General features: G+C 46.0%; 1 protein-coding gene and 1 long non-coding RNA gene across 2 annotated transcripts in view; one reads left to right on the top strand and one right to left on the bottom strand.

Moving 5' to 3' along the window:
* LOC130107424 (uncharacterized) overlaps positions 1-15,338 on the top strand; it is a 54,992-nt gene that overhangs the window by 20,553 nt on the left and 19,101 nt on the right. The window lies entirely within an intron of this gene.
* On the bottom strand, positions 7,897-11,506 carry npffl (neuropeptide FF-amide peptide precursor like). The gene is made up of 3 exons (XM_056274026.1): positions 11,339-11,506; positions 8,483-8,595; positions 7,897-8,017 (listed from the first exon to the last, which is right to left on the bottom strand). The coding sequence occupies exons 1-3, from the start codon at positions 11,504-11,506 to the stop codon at positions 7,897-7,899; spliced, it is 402 nt and encodes a 133-aa protein (XP_056130001.1).

Genomic DNA, 15,338 nt, shown 5'->3' with positions numbered 1-15,338 from the left:
TGTCACGTGCAGGCGTCCTCCCATTGTGCGGCTCCAAAATCGGCCTCTACACCGACCTGAAGACCCAGAGATAGGACGGTCCTACTCGACCCCGAGTGACCGCCGGTGATGATGTACGTGCGTTTGTGCATGTCTCTTTCTGTCCACACCTGACTTATCTACAGCAGCCTAACCCATGAGCTGTATGACTGTGGGCATGGGCACAAGCGTGTGTACATTTGTGGACAGCACGCATGTGAGCCTGCTTTTGCATACCTGTGTGAGTGTGCTGTGCTGTGCTGTGCTGTGCTGTGCTGTGCTGTGCTGTGCTGTGCTGTGCTGTGCTGTGCTGTGCTCTGTCGTGTTGCAGTGAGAAACAGACTGAGGGCGCTATAGGACACGGTAGCATTCTCTACAAGATGTTGCAGTGTGGAGAGAAGAAGAACATAGTGGATGACGTGAAGCACAGTGCACGGCCCTCTGGCTAGTTTATTTTTTACAAGGATAGGATACCACATTTTGGCGGCGGGGGTGGCCTTTACCTGCACTGTTTATGCCGCCCAGGCGAACCAAATCTTTCTTTCACTACTTGTTTAAAAATGTTTGAGAACTAAATGGTAGTTATTGATGCTAGGCCCGGGGGAAGAAAGCACGCAGCTTTTCTCCATGAACTTGGCACAGAGGGGCAAGACTGTTTTATATTTTACCAGCTACGGGTACTACCTACATTTATTTTTTTAAATTTATTTTTGGATTGTTTTTCCCCTTATCGCCTCAATTGTATTTGGCCAATTATCCCACTCTTCATTGCCTCCTCCGATACATGTGGCGTCGCCAGCCGCTTCTTTCCACCTGACAGTGAGGAGTTTCGCCAGGGTGACGTAGCGCGTGGGAGGCTCACGCTATTCCCCCCAGTTCCCCCTCCCCCCTTAACAGGCGCCCCGACCGACCAGAGGAGGCGCTAGTGCAGTGACCAGGAAACATACCCACATCCGGCTCCCCACCCGCAGACACGGCCAATGGGGCAGCGTCCATGAGCTATTTTCTAGCCATTCCCGAGCGGAAGCGGAAGCTTCGCAGCAAAAGGAAGTCAGACATCGGATGCACTAGACTACACTAGAAGTAAACGCTTCGTTGTAATTTTCTTCGTTTTTTTGCGTATTTTTTTTGCCGTTTTCACCTATTTTTTCTAGTGTGTCATGGTCTACATAAAACATTGCTGCTATGGGGAATGCAATAGTGACTCCAGACACGCGGATAGTCCGCATACGGTGGGTGTACGGTTCCTTAATTTTCCGAAACCCAAGCAGGAGCTGGAGGAGTGTTTACGTTGGATCAGAGCTTGCGGCCAAAGTCCATAAAATGACGTTCATCTGTACCAGGCGTTTTGTTGGAGGAGAAGGACCGACGAATGATCACCCTGATCCAATCCCAGCACGTTATTGTCAAGAGCAGGTGAGTTTGACGTTGATCGCACGCACTGTTCTTTGTGATGTTTTTTTCTGTACCCGAGTCTCTGGTGCAGTCTGTTGTGGTGCTTAGAATTGTAGATGCCCTTTGCATAGTTACAAGGATCATTAGGGCAGGGAACAGTAACGGCTTTGCTTCCCTCAATACACATATGCAGTGCAACAAATAAATCTAGCCCAGCAGAGCAGTACCTGACTTAACCACTACGACGGAGCCTATAGTTGAATGTCCATCATGATTCACTGTGGCATGCATACACTCTTTCACTGGTATGTTCTCTCTTGAATGTGTGAGCAGAGTCACTGTAGGCTCAGCAAGGTCACATGAAGGAAAGAGGGTGTGGTAAGTGCTCTCTGGAATAATAGAAACAGGTGAACCTGTATCTACCATTAGCTCAACAACATGAAAATGTCCATCTGTATTAACTTGTACAGTACGTAGCGTCTTATCCGTTACAGTAGCAGTCATGTAAAGCACAGCCAGTTCAGATATCACTACGTCATGTACATCCTTTTGACCAGATCAACAAACTTTGAAAACTGTCCCACTTTTCTTTATTTTTTAAAATTTTTTGTTGCATGAGTTGCACGTCGCTTTAGCTACCGAACATGAAGGCTTATTATTTAAGTGGCTGGTGGTAGAGCCCTGCACGGGACTGTTTTCTTAATCCCGCTCCCGCTGGATTTATGACCATTAGTGCTCGCACCCGCAATGTGCGTGTTACACTCCAACAATGTGCTTGTCCACATTCTGACCATTCAGGCCCGCACAGTAGAATTCCATTGATTTTATTTTTTTTCAGAATCAGAATACTTTGTTCATCCCCGAGGGGAAATTTGTCTTCTCCCGTCCCGTAGGGAAAACACATTATTTTACTAATGTGTTTTCCCTTTCATTCATGAAGATTAAGAGTATTGGCCTGGCATTAATAACTCTAGATCTGTGGATAAATTGTTTAGCCATAATAATCAGGTTATTGTACAACATTTCCATATTTCTATCCTCCATTAGTAACTCCAAATTTAATATCCTTATAATCTAAATTGGGCAAATGAAAGTCCTTTTCAGATATCCAATTTTGAGATAATTCCCAAAAGGCTCTAGTATAATTACAAGTAAAAAAACAAATGTTCTAATGTTTTGGTAACAGAATCACAAAACATACAGTTGTTTTTATCAATATTAAATCTTTGTCTCAGAAACTCATTACAAGGAGAAATATCATTTATCATTTTAAAATGAGTTTCTTTCGTTTTTGGTGAAATAGGGAGAGTGACTCCATCTTTCTTGTTAGCGCTAGCTAAATCGCGCGACCCACAGTTTATTTTTTTTGCCCGCCCGCTTACACCCGCAGCAAAGTTAAAACCGCCCGCTCCCGCGAGATTTGATGCAGTCCTCTAGTTGGTGGCTCTGCAACTATAGCAGGAGTCTTTTCTACCATCGACCTAGCCTCTGCCTATCACCAGATGCTACTACATCTAGATAGCAGTGACTTAACCGCATTAATCACTCACGATGGTCTTTACCGGTTCTGACGAGTTCCATTTGGCCCCACTTTGGCTCCGCTGGCCTTTCAAAATATGATGACGACCATACTGGCAGGCCTGCCAGGGGTACAGGCCTACCTTCATGATGTGATATGATATGCTATGGTGCCACCCAGCAGGCTCATGATGTCAGCCTACAGAGGGCGCTATATGCTGTTGTAACCTGCACAACAGAGGAATGTGGGTTACACTGTTATGACTGTTATGGGGGTCTAGGGGTAGGAGGAGGTATACGTAACATAAGTTTAATTAAACAAAGTGACCAGGTGGAAAGGTTTGGAACACGCTGGGTGTGAATAATTGAGACCGGACAAGAGTGAAGGTGCAGTCAAGGGGGTGTATTGTAACAAGGTGGAAGGGAAGTGCTATTAACATATTTACATTACCAATAATTACACAAAGACACAACTAGATCACAAGGTCAAGGGACACGGATGTTGCCAAAGAAATGAAAGAAACAAAACCAAGCAGAGCTAAAACAAAAGATAGTCTGGCTAACTAACTAAATGTTCAGTCGAACAAAAGCCTGCATATCTGACTACTTTGACCACTGTCCAAAAATGAAAACACATGAATGGCAACCACCCCTTACCTAATGTGTCTATACACAGGTTCCACCTACATGTAGTAGTGATGTATAGAGGCCTCTGTCTTACCTGACCCAGGGCCTGACCTACACACAGACAACCACACAGTCACAAGTAGGGAAAATGATCAAACACACACACACTCACTTTTATCCTCCAGAGGAGGAACATGATTGGTAGAGGCGGGACCAATTGACAGCAGGGACAGCGGATGAAATAGTGAACCAGGGATGAGGATAAGACAGCGAATGGAATGGTGAATGACTCCCCTACAGCATTACAGAGGGAAAAACAGCAGGAGACAAAGCACACAGCAACGTTGAACGTAACATGCCTTGAGTGATGTTGGACTCAAACTGAACATGCACAAGTAAGTTCAACAAGACCTCTCTGCGTTTCTTGGGCCACACCATATCCAAAGATTGACTTCACCCTGACCAAGATTGGGTCAGCGCAGTGGCCAATGAACCTGCCCCACATGACACATCCTCCCTGCGATCCTTCCTGGGCCCAACTTCATGGTACAGTAAGTTCATTACTGACTTCTCTACTGTTGTTGAACCGCTATGTGCAACACTCAGGGAATCTACAAAACTGAAGTTCAAATGGGCTGCTGAAGCTGAGTCCAGTTTTACTGAGATTAAGAGACTGATAGCTGAGAGCCCTGCTCTATCACCATACAACCCTGATTGCCTACTTGTGTGACTACTGATGCCTCTGACTATGGAATGGGGGGGTATACTTACCCTGCTTCACCCAGACAACACAGAGGATCATAACTTTGCATCTAGGATACTTTCTCCTGCTGAAAGAAAATATTCTACTGTTGAACGTTAAGCACATGCATGTGTTTGGGCAGTAGAAAGGTGGAGAACCTATCTGTGGGGACATCACTTTGTGCAGACCACCAAGGGCTTACCACCCTGCTCATATCCAAGGGTACTGGTCATGCAGGACTGCGAATCGCAAGATAGTCTGCATGACTACTTTGCTTTACGTATGATGTTACTCACCATCCTGGTAAACAATTTGTGACAGCCGACTGCCTGTCCAGGCTTCCACTGCCTACCACAAGAGATGCTGAAAAGGACCGGACATGGTGGCTACTGTCTTTATGGCTCCCTTCTATGCCATGTCCATGCCAGAGTTCACCGCCGCCTGTGAGACCTGCCCTGAACTGACACAACTGCGACGTCAGATACAGAAAGACTGGCTAGCCAAAATGCTGAGAGAATGTGAGAAATAAACTTTAATGTGCAAGATCAACTGGCTGTAGATAACTCATTCGTCAAGAGAGGCACTGATCACTTGGGTGTTCCCACTTTACTGCAATCCAGAGTGATAGACTTGGCCCTTGAGTACCAGGGAATGGTGCGTACAAAGCAGAGACTGCTTGAGCTATACTGGTGGCCACAAATGGACAAATATGTACAGACCATGATAGCTTGATGCGTGTCATGTCAATACAATGACAAAATGGCAAAGACTGCACCTGCGCCACTTATGCCAGTGGAACTGCGACCATGGGGAAAAGTGGCCAATGACATGACCGGTCCCTTTGAGTGTGCCACATTGAACTGCTGTTATGCCATCACTCTCACAGACTATTACAGTAAGTGGCCGGAAGAGGCATTTGTCTCTACTGTCACTACAGAGGGGATTATTTGCTTTTTAGCTTCAGTGTTCAGTTGTGAAGGGGTGTCACATAGGTTCCCCAGTTTCACCTATAGTGGCCAACTTGTATGTGGAGAAAGCAGAAAAGAGGGCTCTGATGTCCTATCCAGGGTCACCACATAGCTCAGGCATGGGCAACTGGCAGCCCACGGGCCGCATTCAGCACCCGTCCTCATGCAGTACGGCCCACAGGTCAATTTCCAAATATCAATAAATTGTTGATTTCACAGGTGTTGGACCACATTTGAGCCGGATCCCAATTTTAATTATACTGTCCACTGATAGAGGGCCCTCCCCCAAAACACAAGAGACCTGTAGCCAAGCAACTACTTGCACATGCATGGTGTCGTCTTGGTGTCGGTGGCTCTCTTCCGCAACGACACACAACAAGGAGAGACATGAGCGGCAAAAAAATAAAACTTGACCTCGAGACCATGTCTTCCAGGCAAGATGGGAAACAGAACATCTTTTTACTGAATTCAAAGGCAAACCTATGAGTTTAGTGTGACCTGAAATAAAATCAGCCATGAAGGTTTTCAACTTGAGTCACCACTACAACGCCACGCACAAAGATAAATATGCCATGTACACCGGAGGTGCCAGAGCCACTATCATCGCTGAGCTCAAAGGAAAAATACACCAACAGCAGAGCCTTTTTACCAAAGCCACGTCTACACCGGAGTCCTCTCAAGGCGTCTTATGCTGTTTCCCTTGAGTTTGCTAATGTAAAGAGCCCTTGTCAGATGGCGAAACAGTGAAGCTATGTGCAGTACAGATGGCTAAAGCTTTTGGAGGTGAGAACATGGCTAAGACCTTGGAAACGGTCTCTGTCCCGTCACACAGGGACGCGAAGAATTGACATTCAAAATCATGTTGAGGGAAAGCTAAAACAAGTCATGCATGACTGCAAGTACTTCTCCTTAGCACTGGACGAGAGTACAGATGTGTTGGATGTTAGCCAGCTTCTCATTTACACAAGAGCCACTGACAGTTCATTTGAAGTGCACGAGGAGTTACTGAAATTGGTGCCTTTGCATGACACTACAAAGGGCAAGGATGTTTTTAACGCCGTTAAGTGTTGTAAGTGAGACGGAGAAATATATAGTATAATATGTAAGCAATGTAATATATAAGCGGCGTGGCTCAGGAGGTAGAGCGGGTCATCTAGTAATCGGAAGGTCGCTGGTTCAATCCCCGGCCCCTCCAGAGAGCGCGTCAAAGTCCTTGAGCAAGACCCTGAACCCCTAACTGCTCCTGATGAGCAGGTTGGCGCCTTGCATGGCAGCCTCTACCATCAGTGTATGAATGTGAATGGGTGAAGCTTTGATGGGAAGCGCTTTGAGTTGTCGGTAGACCAGAAAAGCGCTCTATAAATGCAGTCCATTTACCATGTATAAGCGTAAGTTATTAATTATTCAGCTATCACAAAACTGTATATTAGTGACATACCTGATGTGCAGTATTCTATTTATTAGTCCATTTATTTCTTGTTTTTCTTTTTTGTTTTTGTTTTTGTTTGCTTTTCTTTCTTTTTTTTGTGAAGCTGCTGTAAACCGAAGTCAGATTCCTCATATGCATAAGCACACTTGGCCAGTAAAGTTGATTCTGATTCTGATTATTCCTCTGCATCAAACAAACTGAAACCCATAGTATGAAATCTTCTTTCAGCTTGTTCCCTGTTTCTCAGGGGTCGCCGCAGTGGATTTTATAGTTTCCATCGGTACCCTGTGAGGGCACAGCGCCAATGGTGCCTGTAGTTAACCCGGGCCTCAGCTGATCCGGTGTGGAGCCTCGACCGATCCAGTATGGTCTTGTCAATCCGCAAACTGATTTGGCAAAATGTTACGTCGGATGCCCTTCCTGACACAACCACCAACCCTATTGGCAGGGGCACAGGGCGCAGGTCGCTGGATGCCATCCCAGTATTCATGGACTATCACCCATGACTGTCGCCAATACACCACATGAAATAATCAAAATAAATTGCTTGGACTTGGTTTTTGGATTACTTTGCCTCCAAAGTCTGCAGCATTTTAGATTCAGACTTTAGGGGTGCAATAAACTCGAATTAATGGACCCTAATTTGATATATTATTATAACATTCACCAACAAGCCATATTAACCTCATTAATACCCCAGACTTTAACAACAAAACTACACCCCCCCCCCACCCCACCATCACCACCAGGACTCCTCCCTGTGTCTCTGAAGTGGAATTATAGTGCTGTTAAAGGCGGCAAGTTTTTTACATCGTTAGTATATTGCTGTCATGGTATTTTTTGTTTTTTGCAACCCTATGTGAACACTGTATGTACGGGGACACACACACACATTAAAGGAACTATTAAGGCCTTTTCAAGATAACAGCTTTTTATTTGTTGAGAAGAGAACAGAGGAATATGAAAAACTTGAAATACATTCTGGTTGGTCCAAACCTCGTCCTGTCACACTAAACTCTATCAGCGTGCTAAACCCCGTCTGTGAAACCCAGTAGAACTAATAGGTGGGAATGACGGTGGAAGGAGGAGAGAGTTTTCTAAAGTACTCTATGCTTCATTTGTTCCTTTTGGCCTTTCCACAGGTCTCCAGTCAGGGTAGTGATGCGTCTGTCGGTCTGTCGGTCTGTCTGTCTGTCTGTCTATTTCCTGCCAAATCTCTGTGGCACGGCCATACTCCAGATTTGGCCCGGAGCCGTTTCCCAGTCACGTGACTGTATCCGTTCCTCAGCCGTTATCTGTCCCTGAGACTCACGGCCAAATCTAAGAGAGAGAGCGAAAGAGAGAGAGTGATAGAAAGAGAGTGATAGATTGAGAGAGTGATAGATAGAGGGAGAGAGATTGATGGAGAGAAAGTGAGAGAGAGCGATAGAGAGTGAGTAATAGAATGAGATATATATATATATATATATATATATATATACAGAGAGAGGTAGAGAGTGAACAAGAGTGATAGTGAGAGAGTGATAGAGTGATGGCGAGAGTGATAGAATGCTAGCAAGAGAGTTATAGAATGAGAGAGTGATAGAGAGGGTGAGTGATAGAAAGTGAGAGAGAGACACTGAGATGGTGAGAGATGGCTGCTTTAAATGGAATACATGATAAAAAAGCGCTATAAAATGCAACTTGATCGTTTGATTGATAAAAATAGTATATTACACATAATTCAGTGTGTGTGTGTGTGTGTGTGTGTGTGTGTGTGTGTGTGTGAACTGTGATGGTACACACCTCTGTGGCTGATGGAGAACAGAGTTTCTGGTGTCTCTTTGAGATCCCAGCAGCAGAGATCTCAACACTGAGATCAGCAGATGATCATCCACCCCATTATCTAAGCTGTCACTCTTCATACACACACACACACACACACACACACACACACACACCAGTAGACAAAGCCAAGTTAATATGCCTACACACAGTGGTATCTAACATACGAAGAACATTTTACCAAAGTTCCAGTAAACTTCAACACAACTTCTTGCAGTCCGACACAGCAATAAAGCCAGTGTCCGCCCATTATCTTACCCGCTTATCCTGCTCTCAGGGTCGCGGCGATGCTGGAGCCTATCCCAGCAGTCATTGGGCGGCAGGCGGGGAGACACCCTGGACAGGCCGCCAGTCCATCACAGGGCCGACACACACACACATTCACACCTAGGGACAATTTAGTATGGCGGATCCACCTGACCTACATGTCTTTGGACTGTGGGAAGAAACCGGAGCCCCCGGAGGAAACCCACACAGACTCGGGGAGAACATGCAAACTCCACACAGAGGACGACCTGGGATGACCCCCAAGGTTGGACTACCCCGGGGATCATCGATAGGTCACACACACCGGGTCCGGTGTGTGTGTGTGTGTGTGTGTGTGTGTGTGTGTGTGTGTGTGTGTGTGTGTGTGTGTGTGTGTGTGTGCGCACACACGAAACCGCTTCCGGTGTGGGGAGATGGCTGCGCAAATTCACATTTGCGCCATTACCGTCCATGCGGTGTCTTTGTCCGCATCTGCGTCTAAAGTTTTGTCTTCGTTCGATGGCTGGGAGAGCTGGCGCTGGATCGGTTGGGAGAGCGGGGCAGGCTAAGCTAACTGCTTGCCCATGCAGACCGGCAGTCCCGATAACACCGACGGCGGTCTGGCGGGCGGCCTCACCTGGCGTTGGCGTGTTTCTGGTGTCATCGTGAGGAGTGCGGGGAGGTGTGTCGAGGGTGTCTGGCTGGGGGAGCTGGCGCTGGATCAGCTGGGAGAGCTTGGTCCGCTTCGTCCGGTGGGCCCGGGGGCCACGGCCCTCTTCTGGAGCGGCACCCGAGGAGGAACGTCGAGGGTGTTCTGACAGGACGCGGAAGGGGGTGGGCTAAGCTAAATGCTAGCCCATGCAGACCGGCGGTCCCGACAGTCATCCTGGCTGGCGTTGTTCCCTTGGACAGCGTTTAGGTTTTTGTTTAGTTTGGATGTGTTAGTTTGGATATGTGTGTTCTTGTAGTTTTTGGACGTGTTTCTGTCTTTGTGTTGTACTGCTGTGGGCTGCGGGACATGGCATTTCATTTCACTTCATGTACGCGATGACAAATAAAGTGTTCCCGATTCCTGATACACGCATCATATGCTGTTTGCATTTGTAGTGTGTGTGTGTGTGTGTGTGTGTGTGTGTGTGTGTGTGTGTGTGTGTGTGTGTGTATGTGTGTGTGTGTGTGTGTGGGTGGGTGGGTGTGTGTGTTTCATCTCTATTTGCTTGACAAGGATAAACCGTTTAGATTTGCTGTCATATGGGGCGGCAGGCTTCCTCTGATGATAATTTCATGTCTTGTGTTTTCATGTGAAATATTTCATACATGCTAATGTGGCTCAACAGATGGGGCAAATATTTACAACCAGCCTTGAGACAGATTCGCTCTGTTTAGTCCAAACAGCTGTCTGCCGTGGGTGTTTTTCGAATTCAGATTTTCATGTTCAGATGCTCTCAGGTCATTTTGGCTGATGAAAGCATGAACTGATATGTAAGAATTTCTCAGATGGGGCGGGGATTCACTTTGGGGGCATCCAGTCTGTAGGGCTGCTGGTGCAGGAAGGGTGAATGAAGCGCCTTGCTCAAGAATACTGTAACGATCACGGATGAATAGGCTCGGTAACCCCTGAATTCGTAGCCTCTCTTTGAGGCGTGGGTTCGAATCCCACTTCTGACACCAATGTAGCGAATTCAGGGGGCAACCACAGGAACTGCCGCAGCCGGGACGCGAACCCGTATCGCCCGCACCGCGGGAGACATCGCTGAGTCGAGCGGTCAGCGATGTCTCCCGCGATACGGGTTCGCGTCCCGGCTGCGGCAGTTCCTGTGGTTGCCCCCCGAATTCGTTACAATACTTTGATAAATTTGGCATTCATGTAATCTTTTTTGGGGGGGGGGTCCCCCCTTTTTCTCCCCAATTGTACTTGGCATATTACCCCACTCTTCCGAGACGTCCCGGTCGCTGCTCCACCCCCTCTGCCAATCCGGGGAGGGCTGCTGACTACCACATGCCTCCTCCGGCACATGTGGAGTCGCCAGCCGCTTCTTTTCACCTGACAGTGAGGAGTTTCACCAGGGGAACATAACGAGTGGGAGGATAACGCTATTCCCACCAGTTCCCACCCCCGCCCCTAACAGGCGCCCCGACCGACCAGAGGAGGCGCTAATGCAGGACACATACCCACATCCGGCTTCCCACCCGCAGACACGGCCAGCTGTGTCTGTAGGGACGCCCGACCAAGCCGGAGGTAACACGGGTATTCAAACCGCTGATCCCCTTGTTAGTAGGCAACGGAATAGACCGCCACGCCGCTCGGACGCCCCGGCATTAATGTAATCTAACTCCAGCTTGGCAGATATGAAACCACCAAGCGAACTATTAAACCAGCCAATCATGCCCCTACCCTGTGGAAATTAATCCAAATAACAACTCTGTTGTTAAAATCAGCTGACAACATAAGCTGGTTTTTATAAAAGATGGGCTAATACAGCCTGATGCGACCCGGTAAGAAAACACAAAAGAACAATTTGAAACTCAGGAATGAGAAAGAAGTTGTGACAGAAGGCTCAGTTTTCTCACCAGGCTCAGCAGGCGGTCGGCCGTGTTCTCCGACGAGGCGCCGGCCAGGACGTCGACACCGTCAGTGTTGTCGGCGGCCCCCGGACTTCTCGGCCCCCGAAGAGCCTGGCTGACGCCAGCCATGGCCACAAGAAGAGTCAGCAGAGTCCCCACCGCCGTCGTGACCATGTTCTCACGCTGATGAGAAGCTCGAAGGAGAATGGAAGAAGGTTGAGGTGGGACGACTGGGAAGACTCGGCGAGGGTCCGTTGCTGAGGTTCTTTGCCAAAAATGGCAGAGAACTGTAAGGACGGACAGAAGACTCGATGTTCGTCCCGTCTGTCGGATGTCGTCCCTGTCCTCTTCCTGACTTCATTAGAGACAGCAGCCAACCCAGGGTCTTTATATACCCCTCACGCCCAGCCGCCGGAGGAGCCCTGGAGAGTTGCAGATGGATGCTGGGAGGGAGCGGAGGGGGTCTTAATTTGGAGCCTTTATCAGGTCCACTTAGCAGCATCAGGGCATTAGCAACGAGCGCGGCTGTGTTCTGACGTGGCCCTCGGGGAGGCGCCGCACAACCCACCCGGTTATTAAGCAGATAAATCCAAGGTAAAAATGGACCGGCGTCCACGTCCCTGCGGTCTGAGGAGGCTCAGCTCCATTTACAGAAAGGCTCCCCACAACAACACACCAAGCAAAACACACAATGCAGCCATATTACACAGCAGTGGCAACACTGAATTCATCCAGACAACACGAGAAGGGAACACGTGTTGTGGTGTTCTGTCCTGTTCTTGCTCTCGGAGAGGTGGGTCCAGAGTTACAGAAGCAAGAAAGAGACGCCAAACACATTTACACCTTCACATGAATCAGTAGAAATAGGAAACAATAGATATTTGTGACGAGAAGATTTGTCGCCTTAATTTCCTTTTCTTTTAATCTTCTGGTGCTTTTAAGCTTTAACGTACAAGTTGCATCAAACACGTTGCATGTGCTAATATTTCAAACGTTTAAAAGATGACATAAAAAAGTGATAAAACAGTATCAGTCCCAATACAGTAAGGGAAACGGGGATAAAGTAAATGAAGATTTCCGCTTCCGGTGTGGGACGATGGCGGTGCGAACTTTGTGGCGGCCTCCCTCGATACCGTCCATGCAGTGCCTGTGTCCACGTCTGCGTCTAAGTTCGTCTTGTTTTCGCTGGATCGGCTGGGGGATCCTGGTCTGCGGCGTCCGGTGGGCCCAGGGACCACGGCCTTGCCTGGAGCTGGGCCCGAAGAGGAAACACCGAGGGCGGTCTGACAGGACGCGGAAGCGGGGCAGGCTAAGCTAGCTGCTAGCCCATGCAGACCGGCGGTTCCGCCAGTCATCCTGGCTGGCGTTCGCTCTCTGGACGGTGGAGTTTTTGGACCGTGTTGCACCGAGTGGACTGTGTCGTTAACTGTTTGTGGTTTGTGGTTTCTTTTGTTTTTTTTGTTTGTTTTTTTTTGCTTTGTTCTCTCTGTTTTTGTATGTTGTTGGTGGTGTCGTTTTTGGGAAATTTGGGATATGTGTTTTTGTCTTTTGTGTCGCACCGCTGTGGGCTGAGGGAAATGCAATTTTGTTTCTTTTGTGTACGCAAGTATACGAAAGAACAGACAATTCCTGATTCCTGAATTGCTCTCAGATGTCATCCTGTCACTGTCCTCCATCCATCCATTCATTCATTCATAAGCTGTACTGGCCTCATCCACACCAGGGTGGCAGATTTTCCCCATAGCTATTAAGTCAAGTTTTATTATATATATATATATATATATATATATATATATATATATATATATATATAATTTATTTGTTTGTTTGTTTGTTTATTATTTATTTATCACATCACATTTCACAATATCGGTCCATTTGTTTCAGTAGAAATTTGCCCTTTTGGTGCCCAGACTGGAAGCAGTACTGTTCATCTAACATGCATGTCTTTAATAAAGGTGTGTGTGTGCGTGCGTGCGTGCGTGTGCGTGAGAGAGCTTAATTAGTCACTAACTCAAAACTGGATGAGACAAAAACAGATTATCAGGGACCCTAATGGGTGACAATCCGCTTAAACAGTCATCCAGGAAACCACCGACCACACATGGATGCACACACACACACACACACACACACACACACACACACACACACTGACTTTCTCCTTTTGACTGCCGATGACAACAGGGATAGTGTTAATTTAACACAAGAGTGTTAATTTGGGGAAAACCTAATTCCTTTATTTCGAATCGTTCACGATGTTACATCATGATAGATAGATAGATAGAGATTTTTTGAACAGACTGTTGAGGCTATATGTAAAACACCAACTGATTTAAAATAGAACCTACCAGATAATCATAAAAACACAGCATTGCATGAACTAGTAAGTATGGTTTTATTAGTGATGTATGTATTTGCTGCATGCAACACTGCTTTCAGTTACTCACAAAACGTAGCATAAAGGTGGTGATGTAACGGGGAAACGGAGAATTCAGCATCACGTCAGGGAGGGGGAGGAAGTCGGTCCAACGTGCTGCTGCATCCTTTAGAACCACGTGGCGGTTTACATTTCCTGTAAATTAGAGATGGAGAAATGTTTTGTAAATGTCATGGTGCTTTCCCCATGCCCTTTTTGAGATGCAGCCTTCTTTTACTCTATAGTGGAAAAATGAAAACAGTATGAATCTAAAATATGTAAAAGCAAATATCATTTGAACTAACTTTGGCATATAGAATAGAATACAATAGAATAGCTTAATTTTTCTAAAGGGAACTTCATAGTAGCCAGTTTGAAATAGATAAACAAAACATGCTAATGAATTACACAAATGATATACTAATAAATTATACTTATAGTTATTATAAGTAAAACCAAATTCATAAATTACATTGGTACACTAATACTTTTATTCTTTAATATGAAAATATTTTACTTTTATACTTGCATTACTTTAAATCTACTATACAAATGTACTTGGCTAATTCCAATGTTAATATTTTTATGTTCTTATACAGGTCTTTTCAAGCTCCAGATAGCTTCTGCAACACAGGTTGAAACAAAATCAAGGTTTGGCGCCATCTTGTGCTATTAATAGGAACTGCATATCTAGTTCCTTATGACGAGGATGAGGATGACGTCACAGTAAACGTAAATCAGCTCTATATATATATATCCATTGTCTTAACCGCTCATCCTGCTCTCAGGGTCGCGGGGATGAAACCATTTGAGATTATGGTCAAATTAGCATCAAGTAATTTTTGAGGAACAAGCTGTTTTTCTCACTCAGTTTATATAAGCATTTTGTCTTCATCAAATGAGCAAAGCTGGAAAATATTGTCAAGTCTTTACAGATATTGCTGACATATAAGAAGGAAAAGTTTGACAGCGTCAGAAAATGCGTTCTGGACTTGGTCCTTGTGTTCAGAGAGCACCGCTGCCGGATCTACCATACCTGGGCACATACCCAGGGGCCCTCTGCGATGAGAGAGAGAAAAAAAAGTATGCATTTACGTATTTGTTATGTCGAGATCCACAGAAATGACACAAAACTTGACCCATTCTCTTGGTCTTGATAATAACCCTATCAGAATGAAATAAAAGTTGCTTCCAAGAAAATTAAGTCTCATGATTAATTGTTTTATCGGTGAGGGATGTGGACGGATGGGGGCTCCACTTTCCTCCCACAGTCCAAAGACATGTAGGTCAGGTGAATCGGCCGTACTACATTGTCCCAAGATGTGTGTGTGTGTGTGTTTAGTTTATTGTTTATTTGACAGGGACAATGCACAATTTTACAATTGCACCAGAGTTAGCCGGCAGCTAATTTGCATATGCAGTCCCTGGGCAAGCAAACAAACAACAATTAATACAGAAGTAAAAACATAACAATACATAAGAAAACTATTGAACAGGCAGACAAAGAACAATCAAGACAAAATAAAAAACATGACGATACATCAGAAAACCAATCTCAAAAGTTATAAGTACAATCTGATCTATTTA

The sequence above is a fragment of the Lampris incognitus genome, chromosome 2, assembly GCF_029633865.1.
Source record: "Lampris incognitus isolate fLamInc1 chromosome 2, fLamInc1.hap2, whole genome shotgun sequence".
NCBI lineage: Eukaryota > Metazoa > Chordata > Actinopteri > Lampriformes > Lampridae > Lampris > Lampris incognitus.
The sequence above is the reverse complement of the archived record's forward strand: the minus strand, read 5'-3'. Positions and strand labels throughout refer to the sequence as shown.

Excerpts from the sequence above, each read along its gene's own strand:
- npffl (XM_056274026.1), bottom strand. The coding sequence starts at position 11,506 with ATGGTCACGACGGCGGTGGGGACTCTGCTGACTCTTCTTGTGGCCATG. Across the intron at positions 8,596-11,338 it reads CCGACCGCCTGCTGAGCCTG|AGTGACAGCTTAGATAATGG; the intron begins GTGAGAAAACTG and ends GTGTGTATGAAG. Across the intron at positions 8,018-8,482 it reads GTTCTCCATCAGCCACAGAG|ATTTGGCCGTGAGTCTCAGG; the intron begins GTGTGTACCATC and ends TCTCTCTCTTAG.